Source organism: Vanessa cardui, chromosome 3 (genome assembly GCF_905220365.1).
Source record: "Vanessa cardui chromosome 3, ilVanCard2.1, whole genome shotgun sequence".
In the NCBI taxonomy this organism is placed as follows: domain Eukaryota; kingdom Metazoa; phylum Arthropoda; class Insecta; order Lepidoptera; family Nymphalidae; genus Vanessa; species Vanessa cardui.
This window is the reverse complement of record NC_061125.1, coordinates 6,131,205-6,153,844: the sequence shown is the minus strand read 5'-3', so window position 1 is coordinate 6,153,844 and position 22,640 is coordinate 6,131,205. Positions and strand designations below refer to the sequence as shown.

Sequence of the window (22,640 nt, the reverse complement as noted above, 5' to 3'; positions counted from 1 at the left end):
CATGGTGGATTCTCACAATGAAATTAATAAAAACAGTCAGTAAATGAACGCGAATACATTATTTTTTATTCGTCCAGAAAGAGTTTTGTAAAAAATTTGTTTTTATGGAGATTCGTATAAGAATCATTTTCATGGAAACTCTGTTTCTGTGTCAAAGTTTCTAAAGCGCTATTATATTAGAAATCTTTCTTTTTACGCTTTTATTTGTGCCAAGAAAGCACAGATGATTTCCAATTAGAACACATTTCGTATATCACTTATGAAATGTTGAATACATATCCATTTAATGTTATAATTAATTATCATAACTGATATCACATCACATTTTGAAATTTAACGATCGTTTTCTGCGTTGAGATTCGAGTTTTTACAGAATAGGTGTACAGATTTTTAAAATGCTCGTCATATTTTAAGCGAATAGTAATAATAAGACACAACAATAAAATACAGCAATTTTTTAACAAGTTTTATTGAATCGTTCAGGAATTCCTTATAAAATTTCGTGGCTCATAAAAGATGAAGTGACTATAGCTAGTCACAATGCCGCGTCTGCCAATAAGGACCCTTACAATTCAGGTTGGATTGCGGGCGAGCACGCGGTGTAGATTGCATGCGTGCCATCGCTGAATCGCTGCCTTTGTGAACCACTTCCAAGGGCTGTACTATTTTTAATAATAACCTAAAAAATATATTTAAATATCGCTAATATCGCCATTTGCTTATCTGTTTGTTTGTTCTGAGTAATCTTCAAAATGACAAATTTATGTAAATACATCATTGGATTATTAAAGGTTGACTATATTATATAAACTTTTGTAAAGGTTTAAAATTATATAATTGAAAAGATTTGATAAATATAGTCTTTTTATTAGCTTCTCATTGTTTAGTACCTGTAAAAATATAATTGCCGTAATTGTATACGTATTCATATATTAGGGGCGAATACTTTGATATATCAGTCTGCGGACCGGCTTTTGATCTCACCACGGAGTTAAATGGAGCATGTGGGACAATTATACAGCTTAAAGAGACTTAAGATTTCGGTATTCTACTGCCTCCGGTAATTGAGACGTTGATAAAGTTGGTATGTAATGTTTGAGTTTTGAAGTAACGTTTGTTAACTTTACTTGAAACGATAAGAGGTTAAGTTTTTAACACAATTGCTCATAAAAAGATCATCATAATCCTGTTTCTAAAGCTATCCTCTATTTGCTTACCGACGTGTCAAAACATTTGTCCTCTATGAAGGTAACTGTCCCGACTTCGTAAGGATTAATCCTGTATTTGATAAAGCGGGTGCCTCATACTGTGCTCTTTGAATAGTAGGTTCTTCTTTATCTCTACATCTTTTGATGTTTTTTCTAAAGATATAACCCTTCATTCGGTATCTGTGGCGCTTTGATTCCGTTCCTTTATTCAACGAGATCTGATCATAAATTTTCATGTTTTGTTTAGTTTGAATTATAAAGGGATATTACCGTAATGGCAATCGGTAGGTGTAATTTGATATAACTCAGCTATGCAAGTGTTTTTATTGTTATTTACTGCCAAGATTAGGTTTCCTATAATTTAAAATGATTCTATATTTTTCATTTGTCACATAATTTTTGTTTTCATCAATGTTTTTGTAAAAATTTTACTAATCAATAAATCATTTCTTAATTCTTTGATGTTTAATATCCGACATTATATTGGAGATCATAAATAGCAATGAGATAATATCCAATAGCATTAAGGTGGTAACATGGTAATGAAATTTATGAGCGAGATAAAAAATAATTCTCGCTGCCAAAGTACTACAATCGATAAACATTTTTTACGAGTGTTTTGACTTTCATCAGCTTAAGCGTTCTCGCAGCCACCAGGCCAGACTAAACACTTTGTGTCAATCAGCTAAATACGTCTTTGATGCATGACAATAACAATATTTTCTTTCGCAATGTACTTTTACGATATCACCTCTAGCACAGGCCACAATTGGTACAACGACATTGATCAGACGGTTCCATTATGCACGCACACGAAGATGTCTTATAAAGTTATAAATATTGCCCTTTTCTTATTGTGCTCTTTGTTTTTTTGTCACTTTGTCCAGTTAAGGCTGAGTTATATCAATGTGTGTGTTGGTGGTTGTTTTTTTATTTCTAATATTTTATTTAGTGATATGAATTGTAAAGTTCTTTACTAGCATTCTACAAGAATTTAAAAAGTATAACTTGTTCGATTAATTATTATTGTTTGAAAGATATTCTTCTTCTTCCCTTGGACTTAACATTTTGCACTTGAGTCCCGTTACTGCTGTAGTGTTGATTGTATAATATACCTATTGCACAACAAAAACATTTACTGCTGATGTGCTAAATATGAATCTTGATTTTAGAAAATAAACTGTCTAATTTTGCAAGTGTGAATTATTAATTTAAAAATATGAATAAATATATATATTATTGCTAGCATTCTTGCCACCATTCCACGCGGTTAAGTTTTATACAGTAACTAGTTTTAGTTCATATTTGTATATATATATTTAAGTATTTAATGTTGTTAATTCTTATGTTATTATTAAGAAAAAAGTAAATTATTTTTTTTTACGTCATGTATTCAAAGCAAACTTCTAAATTGTTTTGTATAGCACTGTGTTGTATCGGTATTGAAATCTGAATCGGACAGTGGTGTTGCGTTTCCAGCAATCAAACCAAATAAAAAAGTCATAAAACGGCACGACAGGCTTGGGAACACTGGGTAGTAAGTAATGTACGCCCGATATCGTGTTCTCATTCTATTAGGTCAATAGCGAAAGCCGAATACGTACATTTATTTATCGTTTATCGACACGTAATGATATAACGTTACATGCTCGTAAAATTCAAAACTAAAAACATTCTCGCCTCGTCCTTATTAAGGAAGGGTCGAATAAGTTCCCCTCTCTTCGATCATTTTAAATATTCATCAGTCTGTAAAGGAACACGTAATTAACTAAGAAACTGATCGAGCGTTAGTAATGACGTAGACGCCGAATTCACTCATTCTTCCACGCTAGTTTGTTCAGTGATGACCGGTCTAACGGAGTCCTTTGAAACATTACTTTGCTTACGTCAACCTTTTCTTTGATAAAATTGACGTTATAGACGATACCGAAATGATTTTGTATGATATTTTCTACAGTATACTGATTGTAATAAAATTCCCTGTCTTGATTGAAAAAAGAAATACATATATTCAACGTAAACGGCAAGGGACTTTCTAATGTAATAGTTTTTTGTCAAACACCTCAGGAGGTCGCTTTGTAGTAGAATCTTTCGGTTAGTCAATTGTTGTTATATTGTATGCGACATTACACCTCAATTATGCGCAAAAATGATGTGTATCCCTAGACAGCTATTGTGTCGGAGAAAAGGTAGTCTGTAATTTATAACTTTTCGAACTTCCGTACTGCGTTTAGTCAATTTAATTTGTGGTATGGAAAAAAATACTGTAACATTATAATGATATTTACTTTAAAAAAATTTAAAGTGAATGAAGTGATAAAATTACTTGATTAGAATTGGTTGCATTGAGTATTTTTTCCAATGTTAAGCTTTAAATTGATAACACGCTGTTGGTTTGATCATTTGTTATTTAAGCAATATGCAATTGTAAGAATATATGCTATGTTATGTATTCGATGTCGTAGATTCTAATAAAATTGCTGATGAGTTTGTGTTTTTTAAATCATGATGTCATGAATGCCTTCAGATTATGAAACGATAGTCGTTGAGGCGGGTTCGGTCTTAATGCGATATTGTTATAAAAATTAAGACTCGAATTAATAAGGGTTTTTGTATTTAGTTCTTTATTAGTCAGTGTTAAGTAGGGGTTAACATTTATCGCCAAAAGCAAATGAATATATGATTATAACACAAACCAATTAAAAGTTCACTGTATTCAGACTTAGTTGTATCAGGGACTTGCATGGAAATTCACTGATTAAGTTTACGGGATACGAACCGTGACGGATGTTCGGTTGAATGATTTTGGCTTATCAAAGCTAATTTGCGTCACCCTAAAATAAGTTTTTGCCTACAATATAGATAAAGATATTATATTTTCGCCTCTTTTATTCTGTTGTTGTTATATAAAAATATAACGCTTAATGTTTGATATCTATTCATAAGCTATTACCTAAATCGGATCTTATTTAGATTGTTGGAATTTTCTGTCGCCATAAAATGATTGTTATTAAAATTTATTGGACATGACCATTGAATTACTGACTGAGACGAGCATGTTCTCTTTTATTATTGACGTAATTTAACATTTTGGTTATTCCAGTTCTATTATTAAGGTCAAACGATAATTGGGTCTTGATGTGTTGATGTGTTTTATAAATTAACAACCGAAATTTTCTGCTGCCTGCAGTGCTACAATAAGTAAAAATTAAGATTACTGTCGTGGACTCGCTTCAATATTATTCTCTTAATGCGGAATCCTTATAGTGGAAATGACAAGCGCAGTGCGTGGGTGGTTTATGTGTTCAATCAACGATGGTCGTTGGTTGCACGCGCTAACCAATTACACTACGAAATATTATTGGCACTGCCAGTAACGATAGGCCCGGTTGTGTGTTACGCTATTGTGTAACCGACGGTTGTTAGGCGGCGGCTTTTGTAAGACCACCAACTAGTTAAGTTTAAGAGTGTTACAGTAATGAAAGGCTTGTTATATCTCTTAAATTTTAGTACCTACAATGTTTTAGTTAGACCAGTAAAAAGTAATTGATTTGGACTAAAAAGTATTCTGTAAAGAACCATATTGTATTCATTTTGATGTTCTATGCCATATATGCCATAATATGATATTATTATTAAAAAAATACTAATACATAAATCTTTTACTATTTTCTTTTACTGTAAAAAGCTTATACACCCTATTACAATCTATCAATAATCTGTCATATTAAAATCGTTTAGAAATGTAATGTATGTAATAAAACGTGGTCAGGTGATTTATGGATTACAAGAAAGTGATACAAATGATCTTACTATGGAACGGGAATCCTTGGCACGTGGATACGAGTCCTTATTTGTTTATAGAGGCGCGCAAGACCACACAGTAAGCAGGCGATCATCTGCCTATCTCCCGCCCCACCTGTAATCACGCCATCATTACCTCTAATGACGTGTTAACGTTGCTTTATGGGAATGCCAAACATGACGTTCACATTTCGGTCATTTACATTTGTTTGTCCACTATCTTCGTATTGTTTGCTTTCGTCTTCTAAAACAGAGGGCGGCGTTTCGTTTAGCCACTGGAAGGTACTGGTACTTAAGTGCAACTTCGTATTATTTGGAATTTGTTTTCCGATTTCCAGTTACTCGGTCAGTATATTTTGTCAATAAACTATCAATGTGTATTATGAAATTAGTACAAGAATATTTGCATAAGTAATATTGTGAGTCTGTAAAAACTATTGTGCAAATTAATGATAAAATAAATTAAGGTTACTTTTATTTCTATTGCAATATTTAATAAAATGACGTCTTTATGATACTTTTTTTTAAGAAATCCATTTTATGTAACAGAAATATACGTCTGTCGTGATAATTTTACAGAAGTATAATCCAGTCGCGAGCTTTTCGTGGGATGAATAAACACTTTAAACAAACAGCCACTCAACACGTAGGCGCGAAAAATGAACTCGACACACACGTTTCGCTACAATAGAATAGAAGTAGCAGATATTTCTTTTATTCTTGCGGTTTTTTTTTTATTAAGTTTATTAAATATACTCGCATTGTTTTTAGATTTATTTGAATATGTTCTTTAATATGTCTGTATTATTTGTCTAATTACAACATTAATTTAAAAAAAAACTTGAGCGGCAGTTTTTGCTGCTATTGAATAAGTCTAACTGTCTAAGAACACCCACGTTTGCCTGTACCTTCCGGTTGCTGTTAATACGTCCTTGTTGATTTTGCTGTCGACAAATTTACCTTGCTGTCGAATATAGCTATTATGGTCTTTATCGAGGGAGATAGTAGTCTTGTTAAGTTTGAAAAGTCCTAAACGCTCATAAGACATGTCTAATTCACACTAAGCATTTAGCTTAACTTTGTGAAACAACAACAAAAGTAATGATGCCTATGGTAATGCATTTTTTTGTGTATTTAAAGGCCGTCGCTGCAATGTTGATGCTAATTAAATTATCAATGCCGACTTCCTCATTATATTTAAAACGCATTTTCGTTTTTATAATCTATATGACAGTTTGGTTTAAAGATATAGTTCTTAATAAAGATTTGAATGTATCCTTTAAAAATAAAGCCATATCCAATTATATCAGTATTAATGTATTAAAAATAACTGGTTGATAATCGTTCCTGCTCACGCAGCCTCATCGCAGTGACCAAGCTGAGGCGCCATTAGCGTGCGCTACCCGCTGAGATCATAATTCAATAGATATACTTAAATTTCCCGAATTAATTTTTCATTGGATTTTTGACTAAACTTTTATTAAAAATGAAAACGCTCAGATATTTTCAGTGTTTCTTGTCCAAAATGCTTTTGTTTGCAGTATTAATGTCCCCCTTCTTATTATAAATCAAATGCAGGCTTGTTTTCGTCTCTTACAGGCATTTGCGATAAATTTGCTGGGGGAGATTGGATCTTTTTGCTCATTTTAAAGTAACAATAATATTTGTTACATAATATTTTGTATATATATCAACCCCATATTGTACTATATTATACGATTATAGATTTGTATCTGATGTGTGAACAACATTTTCGAATTTAACAATAATGAGGTTATATTTTCTAGCTTTTCTGTGTGGTTGTACGAGGTAAACGTTACAGCTCCTCATATAGATGATCATAGATAGAATGGGATATTTAACGCAAAAGGTTTTTGTTTTAATATAACTGTTATAAGGGCGTTTATAGAAACAAAATCAACTCGATTTTCAAACGTTAGCGTAGATTACGGTTTTGAATTTTTACTGTTGTAACTTCTTTGTGTTTGTTATAGTTACTTATTTCGTTACAGGCTAATTAAAAATTATATTTATGTATCACTGACTGAACCTGCTTGAATTTCATCGCAAAAAGTCACCCAACATTTATTTCCACGTGGGGGATGAATTAAAAAAATAAAAGTAGCCTATGTTCTTTTTCGGAATTTAAACTATTTTTAAGGGTAAAAAGTTCCTTTAACATTTATAATGTTAATATAGATTTATATATTTTATAATTACATTAAATATTCTTAATTTAATTTTACTTTTCTTTCGTGTAAATTAAGTACGACCAAAATAAGAATTCCTCGGTTTCACTCAGGTTTATGAACACAGCAGTGTCTCTGATCTTCAGAGCTTGTAAACAATTAGCCAACGAATTTATCAACGTCTAAAATCAACTTAAGACATCTTTCTACATATGTAATAAGGGCTGTGTCGAAAGCGGAAAAATATCCAACATGTATTTCATGTTTAAAATATATATTTATCAAACGTGCATATCCACAGTTTTAATTTGCCTAAACAAGCTACCTTATAAAAAAAACTATATACGTTGTTGTAGTTATTATTAAATATTATTATATAGATGTTATGGACTTTAAAAAGAAAAAAATAGACAAAGACATTTGCTAATATTATCGGCCGTTTACGAAATTGTCGTCAGAAAAGTAAAGATACCCAGCCCTGTACTGAGCGTCTAAACCCTCCTCACGTGTGACAGCTATGCATTTGTTTGTCCGCAGCTGCGGTGCCGACAACATATTTATTGTGCTCATTAACCTTCAAGAACGCTATTTAATTGTCGGCCGTTTTTTATTCACTTCACCTTTGACCCGTCTGCGACTTATTGCTCCTCGGTCGCTCTTTGAAAGGAAACTGGATGGTTATTTATTGTGCTATGAGATGAGGATACGTGTCGTTTCGATCTTTGTGGCGCTTGTGAGCTCGTCTCTATGATTTATGTTGTTTTAAGGACACGTTATTACTTCACACTATTCAGCGCCGTGACGTTTTAAAAGAGTAAATGATAAAGGAGTCGAGCGAAAATTTATAAGACATTATATATATACTGTATGTAATGAATTACTTTGACTAAATCGCTCTTCAAAAAATAAATAAATTAGTCGAAGCCTCTATTTTTGGCTTTGTGCTAGACCGTTTGGGCCTACCCAACCACAGATCATTTATTTTAGGGTCAAACATAAGCACTCAGTATTGTCGTGTCTTAGTTTGAAGAGTGAGTGAGCCAGCATAAATGGTTGTTGACGTAAGGAATGGTTAATATTGCTCATGGAGCCAACGTCAATGGTTGATGGTGACGTCTGCCCATTAGCTCGTCAGATTACCTATTTTATACCAAAAAAAATATTTTAATTTATAGTACATAGTGTTTTATACATATAAAAATACTAGTTCTTGTTGGTGCATCGTATTAAATAATATAAATAGTTTCATATATAATTATTTACTTTTAAGATAACATATAGAACTCTTTATACAGTAGGTAACTCGAGATCCTCAAATTACTAAAATATTGATTTTAGGGTTGCGATTTAGAGATTTGATAGGTGACAATTAAGAAATACTATAAATATTTTAATTGCCAGAAGTATAAAAAGGTAATGTCTTAGAGAACAATCATATTACTATTTCTGACCTAGCTTTTAAATATCTCTCGTAAGGTTCTATTATAGTGATTGTTTAGCAAATCTAGACTAGTCCTTTATGTTATACTTACTAATAACTTCATATACATAGGTCAGTTATTATGTCATTAATATAGGTACATACATCATGCAGTGCTAGTGAGAGTAATGGCTAGGCACTGGTTCGGCTCTGTAAAACCAAAATATAAAATATAAAATATATTTAATTAACTAAACAATCGCCATACAAATATGTAAGCTACAGATTATTAGGATTTCTAATTTTGTAACATTTCGGGTTTTTTAATCGTCACAAATAGGAAACATTTGGTACATTGTGATTGTTTAGCTTTATGCTATTGTTAAAAGAAATCTTTATCACAATGAAAATGTTGGGACTATTGTTCTGGAACTTTCTATCTAAGCGAGTTATTCACTTTGGTATTGACGTCTTCATATGCGCTATCGCCAACAGTAAATTGTGGTATCATGTCTATAGCTTCGTCGGTATGGAACCGTTTATTGATTGGTATCGTAGTTTGTCCGCTGTTCACTTTGAATAAAATTCGAATTATAATTAATCACGGTTCTGCCGCGTGGGAGAGCGTCGCGTACCAAGCGACGATCTATCATATTTTGTGATAACGCCACTAGGACGCATCTTGTGAACGTATTGGCTCGGTCGGGCTTGGATCTCACCTATGTGACAACATTTAGCGCAATACTAAACAAGCGTTTTGTTAAGAGAACATGATCACTTATTCTTTCGTGGGGAGGAGTCTTTTTGTAATGTGAATATTCGTAATATACTGTTCAATAAACGAAATCATTGCTTTTTTATTCAGTTACTATTATTATCGCTTTAAAAATGCTTCGATGGCAGCGATATCATTGATGCGACTGGATTTTATTGCATTTTCTAAGAATCGCTATCCAATATCATCTTTAAATTTCACTTCCAATAGCAGCGTAGATTGATTGTAAGCTTGGGAGCCTCGGGCTACGACGGAGGCTGCTGTCAATTGAGTTTGTCTGCAAGCTTCGTGTACCTTAATAGAGCACTGAACTAAGTTGCACACTAACTACCGTTAATGTTGTTGTATAAACTGAACTTATCTATTATATTATCAAAAAACTCTTTTGTTCTTTACAGCAGTTCTTTATTTAACCTTAATTTATTTGTAAAGGTATATGAAAGAACTATACTTGATCAGCATTTTGTATTCATTTTATATTGGCCAAAGAGCTCACTTTGTCTGTCCCCTTTCACTATGTTCCCACGTTTTAGCCTCTTAATCACGTCAGCTCTGCGCGCGCGCCTAATATTGCACTGTAATGTGTTTATTAAGCGCCATTCCCTTTAATTGCACACCATTTAACATACAATATGCAGTGGTCTTTTGCATGCTAGTTAAACGTGGATGCGATTACATGTTCTAAAGTAATGTAACTTTAAGCGTAAGAAATGTTAGGATACTAATTTATTTTATAACTATATAAAAAAAATTATTATCGTATTATGATTCATCTACGCTGTTATGACGATTACTTTTATAGATTAACACAATTATACTTATCAATAGTCTTTTCTTAAGGTTATAAAATATATATTTTTTGTCACTAACTATGTAATTTTAAAATAAATAAAACACAAAGGTATATTTTAGTTGTGCTATCTTGAATTGTTTTAATTATTTTAATTCTAATAAGAGTATGTGATAAATAATCGACGGCATTTAAAACAGACCGTTATATAGTAACTATAAGTATACTGTGAGCATTAAACGGTCAATGAATAATAGTAACGTTTAACTCTGTTTGCCCGGCCATTATGTCAACACGAATGCCTTAATAGTCGGACATAAGTCTTGGATCGAAAGTGTTGATAAATAGCCTCGTGTCACCATTACCGAATGTGATCTACGCCTCTCATTAGCTCCCTTTAAATGAGATATCACTCGGTGATTAAGCGACAACACGGCGTGATTATTTTATTACATTCCAAACTTATTAAATAGTTAACCGATTTATGTTTTAATATTAACGGTGAGGTGAGGTTAATAATCCTACGACTGTAGGTGGTCGGAAAATGTATTTTTACTTGTTAAAATTTACACAATGTTGCGTTAATATATACTTGTGTATATAAATATGTATGTATGTAATAATCAAATAGTTTTTATACTTAAGGGGTGGGTGGGTCCTCATACAATATTCTTCATTAATTTAAAATTGGAACGGTTAAGTCTAGATATTGCGTAATTATAATTATATAAAGTAGGCAATGTTTTGTTTAAAAATCGAAGGTTTTTTTGGGCCTTAACTTATTCTATTGTATAAATATATTATGTATACGTTCCAATTTTAAAAACATCGATTTTAACTACGTATGCATACATTAGCAGATATTAGCGGTGCGTAAGTTAATAAATATAAATATATAGTGATTGAATATAAATTTATGACGTTAATAACTTTCTCATATTCTTTTTTAAACGGTTCTTTTCGGTTCGGAACACAAAAATTGATAGTTTAATTTTGTTGTTTTCGATTGTGAGTCGTTAGTGTCATTGGAACGCTTTGGGCGATGCAAATGAAGACGTCCAGGGAGAATTCGCCTTTGATTTACAATGTTTTAAAGTGGCAGAGATGGGAACGAATGAGATTTTATCAGAGGAAAGCGAAATATAAAAATCTTTATGTGATCAGCGTAGACAGTTATGTGATTACGTTGTTTGTTCGCATGTGGAATTATTACTTTGAATTTAAATTTCATTTGTATTTTAATCATTTTATGTGTAATTGATTAAGTCAAATTGAAATATTGATTTTTATTTAATCTTTCATAATTTTATAATTATGAGTGTATTTCTTTAATGCATAATCCGCATTACATAATGTTGTGTGTTTTCAAAATACCAAAAAGTTTATCCATAAACGTTTTTGCAAAGAGGTTAAATATCATATTAAAAGAGGTTATATTTAGATTAAAAATAATATTGTAAGTGAATTGCATACTACTAAATCCGGTTTCAGCTAGTATAGCTTAAGGTTATGTTAAATCAAATTATTTAATATTATATCGTCTTATTATGTATGGAATTTTTTAATTAACACATGTTAATTATCACTTTGCCAGCTTGTTGCTAACCTGTATTAATTTATAAGATCTTCGCCACATAATCAAAGTATCCATAATGAAATTATTCATTAATTATACATAGTTTTATAGTCCTAATCATAAATGCATTTTTAGTAAGATGTGAAATGATCCCAGAAGTTCGCCTCGTAAATCATAACTTCCACCATAAGCTATAGAGTGAGTTGTTATTGCTTATAACTGAAATAAGGCTAATGAACTATTGCGCAGTCTTCTGTCGCTAAGTTGTGTTCATATGCAACAGAATCAAAAACTAGAAAGATTTCTCTAAAAACTATTTATGTCACATTAGCATACCCTTTTGTATGTTACAATGTTGTGTATATTGTTTTACTTACGTTCTTAACATTAGTTTACGTTGTAACTTTATCTTTATTACTTAGGTCTTCACTTCGGATAAAAGTTGGGGTCAAACGATCATATTAATCGTTAGCGCGAAGGCTTTTGCTTCAATTCTTATCTTATAATTTAATTTACACGCGTATAACGCTTGTTGATTAGTAAATTTATCGCCGATAATTCAGAGTTTATCTGTTAACAATCTTAATTTCTTTATTATATCTATTTCCTTACTATTTAATTTGAAATGATATTTTGATAATTGGTTGTCTTTCTTTTATATTGTTGTTTGGCTAATCGTCTACGGTGTAATACAAATGTTACGTTTGAATTATTCGATTTCGGCCTACTCGATCCCTTTCTATCTCTTTCAGTTCTTGCATACAAAAACAAGTTTACGAACAGTTATATTGTATATTTATTGGTTTATATTTTGTATATTGATACGAGAAAAAAAATTAATTGGAGTTTGAAATCTTAACTGTATACTAAGAATATTTTACATTTCTTGTTTCTGTTTTGTCACGTTCAGAAACTAACATTAAGAAGATTATATTCTATTATTTAAATCTTCTTATAGAATTGAGTACAATATTTTATAGTTACTAATTCTGACTAATATAACAAGATAGATATGGTGCGAACGATCGCAACTGTAATTAAAACCCATTCTAACTTGAAAGGTTGTTATGTAAAGCAGTTTTAATGAGGCCTCTTCATCTGGTACTACTATGAGGCCAACACCTGCAAGGGGCTGAACATTAATAGAGAGGTGTGTCGCCACGCCCCGAATGTCGACTGCATGTTTCGCAACCTGCTTCATGTTGATTTTATGCTGTGCGAACCCGTTGCGGAGAAATTGCTTTTTAATAAAGTATTAACTATTTCTCTGCTGAGATTGAATACAAATTTGCACTTTAGATAGACGGTAGATTATCTAAATGTTGAATTGAGAGTAAAGCCACAGTGTGCGTGATTCTCCCTGTTGATTATAGTTATAATATTAATTTAAAGATTTATTGTAATTTTACGAACAGCGTAAACTTCTTTTTAATAATATTTTTTATTGATTGTCCTATTATTAATTATTAAATTTATTATATAATTTAGTTTAAAATAAGATTTTATATTTTATATAGGTTAGTTTGGTTACTAATTTTGAACGTCAATGTTGTTTACACCGATAAAGATGTATCACCTCGAATGTTACCCATACTAAATATTTTATTTTTTAAATGTTTAGTGATAAGTAGATGGTGTAACTTTTTACAATAAATAAATAAATAAATAAATTATTTTTAAATAAGTTGTCTTTGCTTCTTTGGCTATAGGGCAATTAGAATCATAAAAGTACGCATTTTGTTCAGGTAGGTACCTAAATTTCGAAAGATCTTAAATTATAAGGTGTAGAATATATCATTTTATTATTTTATTTTACAATGTGTTATAACGCTAAACAGTTGCCAAATCATTTTGCTGACACCTTATTTTATTTTACGATACCTAATTTGACTTGTGGTATTTCGTATCTTCTGCTTTAAAAGATACGGGCGTGAATTAATGATAAGTTCTGAATGTGCATTTTGATTACTTCTTTGCGTATCTTATGATGGGCCGAAAAGAAATTAGTATGTTAGATCCGTGATTATAATAATTATATTTTATTTCATACTTATTATTATTTCATACTTGCAACTAAATTTTTTTTAACTCTAATTGTTGTGCATATTGAATAATTACCTGGCACAACGAATAATGGGTACTAAATATAGGAAAAAAACAAATATTATTGTTAATTCAAAGGAAAATATTGCATTTTTTTTGTATAAATTACATTTAAATACTATTCTATTTTAGTAAATGAAGATAAGTTATAAATTATAAATTGCTTTAGTCTTACAGTTAAAGCTTTGTTTTAATAGACAGCCAAATCAAGACATACTCTTTTATATATTATACTTTGCTCCTGTTTCGCTCACTAACTTATATTACAGTATTAAAATTAAATTTATCGTAATTATTCTTTTATTAGTAAGCCGATTTTTAATTATGTGTCTGCTACAGCATGCTATCTCTTTAAGTTGTTCGGTCGGCTGCGGCGCCGGAGCATTTCTCACGAATTTCGCTGCGCGGCGCCTGCGCGTGGGCGGCCTATCATACGCCGCCATCGCACGTCGCACTGAATACACTTGCCTCACACGCTAATATCATCCCCTTTAACCTATCACTATAAACATAAGGTTCATATTACTAGTAAGTCTCTCCTTACTATTCCTTAGATCATACGACTGCCCTTTGTTGCCTAGTGCGTCTAATTAGTCAGACTGTTTAGTGCTATGCTCGCCCCGGGCTAACATTAACTACGGTGCACAATACGAAACGATGTGATTTGTTGAGGTACGAAATTTACTATGGATAGATTAATTTTTAAGATAGTATATTTACTTTTTTTTGATTTCATAAAGTATGCTAACCATGTACCGCCTTGAGGCATCTCATAAAACATATCGTTTTCATGTACATTATGAGAATTTATATCGCGGTTTCAGGGCGCCATCAATACGCCTACAAGGACACAATATTTTCATATTATATTGAACGTCTGTGCAAAGAAGGCATTGTGTTTCAAAAGTCGTGGTGAGATTCATCTGTCTGAGAATATTCATAAGTGTATTTTCATATTTAGCATTGCCATTAAATCTCCTTGTCTGATGCTTTTAAGTAGGTTCAGTATTATTGACAGCAAGATATATCAGAGTCATGGAAAGCAACATAACATACTTATAACTCACGCTTGTATGGTCTTCATAAAATGTTTTTTTTATAAATTATGTTTTGTTATGTACTCACCCTACTTTTTGATATAAAATTTAATGTAATTATAATATAAGTAAAAATACTCGTAAAATACTAATAATTGCTGAATGATTTGTGTTTTATATTGTGTCTAAATTTTATTGTTATAACAGATCAATGTAGTAATGTAAGTCAGTCATACGATAAGTTATTCAATGGTAGGTACTCGATAAGAAGACATAGATGGGTAAATTAGTGGTGGTAATTAACGTAATTGTTAGCCCTTGTTCTTTCCGCTCTGGTATTAAAAAGGGTATATCGGCTACTGATTTGTCACGATAAGGCGATTTATCTTCAATAAATTTATCGCTCAATCAACGTCGACGCTTGCGCCGGTTCGCGCGGCCGCTGATTGGATTTCTTCATAATTACATCTTTTGACACGTACGCGCTAAGTTTCGTACTTCTCGAGCCGCCAGGGCATGAGATCGTGGGAGCACCGTGTAATCAGCTTTCTTGACCGTCTTGTTTTGATTTCAAACCATGGAATTATACATTAAACTGATCCATAGCTCTTGCAAAAAACAACAATTATTATTTTAATTTAGTAGTAAAGTTATTTTTAAATATAATTAATACAAAAGGATATCCTGGAAAAAAACAACACCAATAAGTAAATTGTTCAATCTTCAGTCTTAAAATTAAGATCTTATTATTATTATTTTATTACGGATTGATTATTTTATTCAACGTTCTGTTTCCAAAAAAATTCAATGGTAATGAAAGGTGGGTGTATCGCGTCGTTTCTTTTAAACGGATTCGTTTAGTTGTTGCGAGAGACATTTGGTGGTTATTAACTGACAGAGCTGTCATGTATGCGAATATTCATCGTAATAAAATTCCATTTACATTTCCATTTGCGAACTTTAAAGTTAATTTATGTTCATAAGCACAAATAATATGAAATTGGTGTTGACTTGAATGTTTTTTTTTTTTTTTATAATCACGTTTGCCTCTTTTTTCATTTATTTGACGTCGGTGCAGAGTTAAAGCTGCATGAAAAAATGATTTGGTAGCCATTGACGGTTTGTCGCCTGTCTGACGCCAATCCTCCTCCCAATGTTTATACCCGAAAGTTTCTCTACTATCATACGAGTGGCGAAAGTCATTTTAATTTGGACCTTTTCTTCGTTGAAGATTTATTATTACTTGTTAATGTTTAAATACATATTTGCCTGATTTTTTTTTTTATTTCAATTGTATAAAATACCCAAAGCTCGAGTTTTAAACTTACGGTAACGCAAATGAAATAACACAATCTTGCAACACCCGAAAAATGATATCCGGTAAACTGACCATATGTATTAAGTTATTTCAGATAAAGTTACAAGTTACGATTATAAAGGTAGCGGCTATTAAATTTATTTTAACAGATTTAGCTCTGTTGCGACAAATAAATATCTTCGTTTAAATAACTTAACTTTTACGTATAAACCTTAGCCTCCAAACTGAAGACAGTAATACTTAGGTATTACGTCTTATCTTCGTAATAATTAAAACAAGGAAAATAAAACTTAAAATAACATATTTGAAATAAAATATCTTTAATAAAATAAAAGTCGTTGTAGTAAAGGCTTTTAAAGGACGTCATTAAAGCCTATCACACCACCCAACTCGTTTCAGAACCGATTTTCGGCGCGGTGGTCGCAATTAGGCGCGATAAATGCCCCCGACATCCGATCCACTAGCTTTTATTCGATTAATCGGTCGAAACGAAAACGGAATCCGATTTTTACGGGTCATTTCTTTTAGTTGTTTATGAAGCATTTTACTGGAATATCGAATGATCGTTTTTGTGATCGAGAACACGTTATAATTTAGCATCTAGTTAAATGCATACAATTGTGATTATACGTTTACTTTTACTTTCTAATTGAAGCCCGTATGTTCATGATTTAATAATAATTGACTTGAAATCAGTAAAATATGATTTAAGAGTATCGACCGTTGACAAGGCCCGCATGCATGAAATGGTCGCCACATATCAATTATGTTGACACCAATTATTACTTAAGTCATTATACTACGTAACTTGTAAATTTTATGACTTACTTCTATTACAATTACAATACAAGAGCATTGGTCATGTATGATCGTTTATAAGACATCCCGTCGAGCATTACCTATCGGTATTTTTGTTATGTCATTTGACAAATATTTAGGCTTATTGAACATGTAAGATTAATATTTGAATGGTACAACTCCACCTTTTCTAAATCTACTGCATGAAATCCATCGGTGTCAAAAGGGGAAAGAGCGAGTAACGATATTTAAAACAATACCAAAAGTCCCCCCATTACAAGGCGACAAAACCCTAATATCAATATGACACAATGGAAACAATAGTTGCTCTCTGTCAATTATGCCATCATTACCATTCGAATAAACTGCCTAACAGATCACAGTAGAAAAAAGGTATCACAACCTTTCAATGCGGTTTGGGACGCGTATTCAATGGGACGGTGTTAAAATGAATTCTGTAGTAACGGGAGTAAAATTATGGATTCTTGCATATTCTGAGTGATGATACTGCATTTTAGAGTCAACGCAAGATTTATGAATTATTTATAGACTGCAGTGTTGGTGAATTTTCTCTCCTGATGATATTATTTGTATGTAAGGATACAATAATTAGTGCTCGTTATGACAACTTAATTTATTATTCAGAATGTGTATTTATTTAACTACATTATACTTTGTAGAATAAGAGATAATTTTGATGTATTATTAAGACTTACAAATTCCGTTTGTATATTGTGCCTTACAGTAAATTCTGTTTTGCTTTCGATCGGTGTTGTTTTGTGAATACCGTTCAATTGAAATTTAATACTTTGATCTAAAGTTGACTCACCCAAAAGCGTGATTTTGCGTCATGTCAGTAAGTTTTATGAGGCGTGTCTTATTTTGGCGCATGAAATATGTGATCATTTTAAATACGTTGCCTGTATCGCTTTCAGTTTCAATAAAAAAAAATTGAAATATAATAATTTTACCCAGTAGCGGGTAGAGTTTTTGTGGAAGATTGAATATCAGATTCAAATTAGGATTTTTAATACCCATAGTTTAATTTTTAGACAAAAATATAAATTTGTTTTACTTGCAATTAGGGTCTAAATAAAATTTATAGTATATATATTAATTTATTATGTGTAAAATATATTTTTCTTATTGAAAGGCACAATTATGTTCCAATGAGAAGTATTAGTAAACTTATCACATTTTCTCGCACTTTCGTCTGTTATTTGGTATTTTTCTAGACTATTCGGAAATTAAAATAATTATAGTTAAGGTTTCCTTGATTATATAATAAAGTATATCATCATACTAGGTGTGTAATTCCGTCCATTGATTTCAATGGCAAACATGAAAATTTGAAATAAATTTAAGTGTACAGACATATTATTATATAATGTTGTAGTTTATAGTAAGTTTTGTTATTAGTACATACTAATACATAAGTAATTTCTTGGTAATGGTATTCGAATTATTTACAAACTTTTCCTTAAGACAAGAGATTACTATTTAAAATATTTAAGTAAATATTTTAAAGTGAATCTAGGTTAAACCGATGCGTGTAAACATCTCGAATTTGCATACTGTCTTATCTTAATTAATTTATCCGCATAAAACTGTAATTATACCTGCAGGTGGTGACTTCTTTTCCATGTTTGCAAATGTAAAGTGGTGTGTCGTAAAAATGACAAATTTACTTTTATCGCCTTACACGACACATGCAAGTAATGCGTTGTCGCGTCGTATGTTTGTGTCAGCGGTAATCAGCGATTTATTAAGGACTATTGTTGATAATTTTATCATCGTTTTCTTCGTTCTGATTTGTCACATGACTTTTAAATGGCCGCACGATAATCATTACGATTAATATTAACGACTAGAAATACCATATTGTTACTTTTTTGTTATATTCTGTAGTCCAACAATGAAATAGAATTCTTATATTTTTCTATTCTTATAATTTGGCTAGCATGGTTTTGATTGTTTCTAGTCAATTATAAATTAGTTTTTGTCAGTATAGTTTGATTGAGATGTATGGCTTAGGTTCTTATTGAATTAATGGTAGAACATTATAGTTATAGTAAAAATCTATCAAGAGTAAGTAAAACCTATGTTAATTTGTTCAATCAATCTTATCTGATTTACGTAATTATCATAAATTATCGTTGTAATGTAGCCTCAATAGCTCAACGGCGTAGGCCACCCAGTTATGTGAAAGTTGTAGGTTCAATTTTGACCATTAGATTATTGCTGTGTTCCAGTTAACTAGGCAGTGTTTGTCAAGTTTCAGAAAATGCATACTTTTTATAGGAGGTTCTAGTATTCATTTAGACACTACACTTACACTTTAAAAATAATATTTATCACAATAGTAATCTTTCATAGGGATAAACAAAATTAAAACTCAGCCCTGAAAAGACGCGACACCTGAATACATATATTTTGTAATTTCAACACTGTCGGAATATGTGAAATAAGCTTTCATTTCATACCGAATTCAAAACATTTGTCAATTGTTTCTTTCGTGTATCCAAGACATAACCACTAAGATAGATTTAATGTGACGTAATCAAATTAAACATACCTAATTCGTCAAAATCGAAGAGTAGCTAAGATATAGATGGAAATAAATGAATATAATATATGTATAACATTGTTACACTTATAACCGTTCTTTTTGTTACCATAGTTATATTAAATAATATATTCATATATTAAAAATATCATAAAATAAATATATTCGTATATTAAATATTAGGTTAACTATAGAAACTTTTACAGCTTTATTATTGAATATTAAATTTAACTTAAATAATAGCATTGGTTTTATTTCGAGCCTCTGCTTACTTTTTATTTATAATCTGTTCACACGATAGGTTAAAGACCGCCTGAGGACAATATTAATATATTATACCACAAATTCATTGATATTATTGTGTTTTATAATTATTTATTCAATATTTAAGCGAGACATAAATCAATGTGAACATACGTCAGGTATTACGATTATACCGATATGTTAATAATATTATTACTAAGTATTTGGATAATCGAGTGACTAAGCTTTGTTGTTGTGGTAATCGTAATAACCATATTGTTCATGCCGCTTACGCGATAATTATTTTGGTATAAGATATGTGAAAGGATATATTATCGGCAACAATAACTTTGAAAGTCAAAGTTCTGTATTGATATAATTGAACACGTGAAATGTTAATCAATACTATTATCGATATGCAATATTTATACACCCTATCCTATATATTAAATTTAAACCGAAGCCACCAGCGTATCCAAATTGAAAATTAACCCCTTTTAAACACGCCCCTCGGCGGTCAATATTTTTTATTTGATAATCTTTTTCAATCTTGTCAACACTGCCGATAAATTATTGCCACCATAACAGCCTGTTATTAGGTACCTGACATTTTATTTAAGGCGATTTTGTCCGAAATTGAAAACTTTTAACCAAAAATTTTTGCCTGCGGTGCAACAGAAATGGGTTTTGGGATTTATGATCAACGTTTTATGGAAAATTATGGTCATTTAAAATTCTAACGTTGGTTTCATGTTATTTATATTTACATTAAATTTGACTTCTTAGAACAATTTTGTATTTACTTAGTTTACGGTTTTCATAGCGATATCTGGAGAGAGTGATGTTTACGGGTCCACTAATTTAGAAATTCGGATGTCCCGTCTTAAACTTGATTCCATCAGGTGGCCCTCAGCGTCATAGGTCAACGACACCGGTGAGGTAGGGCTAGTTGATGATTGATCAGGTCTCTTATCAGTGCCGTGTCGCCTACGTGCGGCATTTTCAAAGTACTATTGTCTATAGCCACAATGGTATGTACTAATGATACAAAAATCATCGCCATGTAGCATAATAATTATCAGAAATGTAAAAAAGTTTATCATAGTTCTTGTATTGCTTGTTTCAGAGAGTCCAGAAAAGCAATGTTGTTGCCGTGAAAGATGTGTAAGTATCATACTAGTTATTTTCACTACATTCGGTTGTTAATGAGTAGACTAATAGATTAGTATTCGTCTAAAAGCTCAGCTTGCTTCTGACTCGTAACGATTTGTCTGAACTAAAGCTTAAGAATACCGTAAACAGGAAAATGAATGAAAAATCAATAGGCTTCGTAAGATTTTTTAAATTTGATTGAGTGGAAATCATTTTTTATTTCAAATGTTCTGACCAAAATTTATTCACGGTGCTCAATTCATAGACTTGATAACTGTGCAAGAGGTAAAAGTTTATTATTTTTTATTTAAATAAACTTTTTAGAATTTTAGTCTGTTTTTGTTAATAGTCTTTGAGTGAGGCTTATTGGCATTAGCGTTACTTACTCATCTAATGCACACCGATAATAATTTAATATGGAGTGATTGAATGTATCTATATTATAGTGCAAAAGTTAGTACGTTTTCTCTCGCACATGCACTGTATATTCCTTTTCCTCACAGTTATTTAGGACAACAGTTTACTGTCATGTATACCGCCTAGATTTATATAAAATATAGAATTATGTCTAATTGAATTATTAAAGAAAAATTAAAGGTAATGTCGGTTTATACAATATTATTGACATTTTGAATACCATATTTATGTGTTTTTTAATTTAACATTAAGTCTATTTCATAAACTTTTTTTTTGAAGTTTCATATAATAACTGATTTTATACTATAGATTTAAATATCATTCCATAAATATTTTTCTTTTCCAGATGGGATATAAAAACACTTTTAAAAGCTATCCCAAAGTTGGGAGCAGTCATAGACCTGACTAATACGGCGAAATACTACGACCCAGCGGTATTTCTCATTTTATTTTTATTTTTGAATGTATTTTTTTTTTGAGTTTTGGAAAATATGTAATTGAAGGTTTGGGGTAGTTTATTATGTTTTTTATTAATGACATTTTGTGGTTAATATTTTTTGTGTAAATAATAATTAATAATATAATTTAGCAAATATTCCAATAACATTTTGTACTGATTTGTTAGTTATACAAGTTTATAGCGGGCATGTAAAACTTCTCAAGACAGGATAACAATTTTTAGCTGTTAAGATAGCGCTTGTAAAATTCTCGTCTCGCCCAGTATGGGCCAGAATACGGGGAAGCAATAAAGTTATGTTCAGTTTTACGATTGAAAGTCACATTTTCTACTACGATGCTTTGTTCGTTTCTATGTCTGATTGCCGTGCATTCATCTGCTAATATAATCCGATCGTAAACTAACTTTTCATGAACCAGCAAATTTCGTATTTAAGTGTAGACCAAATAATAAACTACAGCATTTTTAATATATTTATTACCTTATCTTAACGTGTTTTTATATCGGATGAGATATTTATTTACAAGTAATACTACATGAACCAATGGTGTCTCGACTATTGTTTACATTTCATTTAAATAATTCAAACGTTTTAACAATGTATTCGAAACGTCTGCATTATGTATTGTTATTTTAGAATATTTACATTTAGCTTTAACTAGTTAACTGATTTATCGCTTATTGCATATGATTTAGACCCAAGCTGAGTTGTTACACGTAAAATATTTTGCGTTATTGCGAAAGCGTTGTTTGTGATTACTTCTAGCATCAGTTATCCACTCTATCA

At 31.2% G+C, this 22,640-nt stretch overlaps 1 protein-coding gene across 2 annotated transcripts in view; it reads left to right on the top strand.

Annotated features, from left to right (window-relative positions):
• Positions 1-22,640, top strand: part of LOC124543575 (RNA/RNP complex-1-interacting phosphatase homolog) — a 38,938-nt gene that overhangs the window by 3,012 nt on the left and 13,286 nt on the right. The window contains exons 1-3 of one of the 2 annotated variants that reach the window (XM_047121814.1): positions 17,399-17,608; positions 20,954-20,991; positions 21,743-21,830. In XM_047121814.1, coding sequence (XP_046977770.1) covers positions 17,597-17,608; positions 20,954-20,991; positions 21,743-21,830 — 138 coding nt within the window. In that variant the 5' untranslated portion in view covers positions 17,399-17,596. Of the gene's footprint in view, positions 1-17,398; positions 17,609-20,953; positions 20,992-21,742; positions 21,831-22,640 lie in introns of those variants that run through there. The other variant, XM_047121813.1, reaches the window with a different exon arrangement.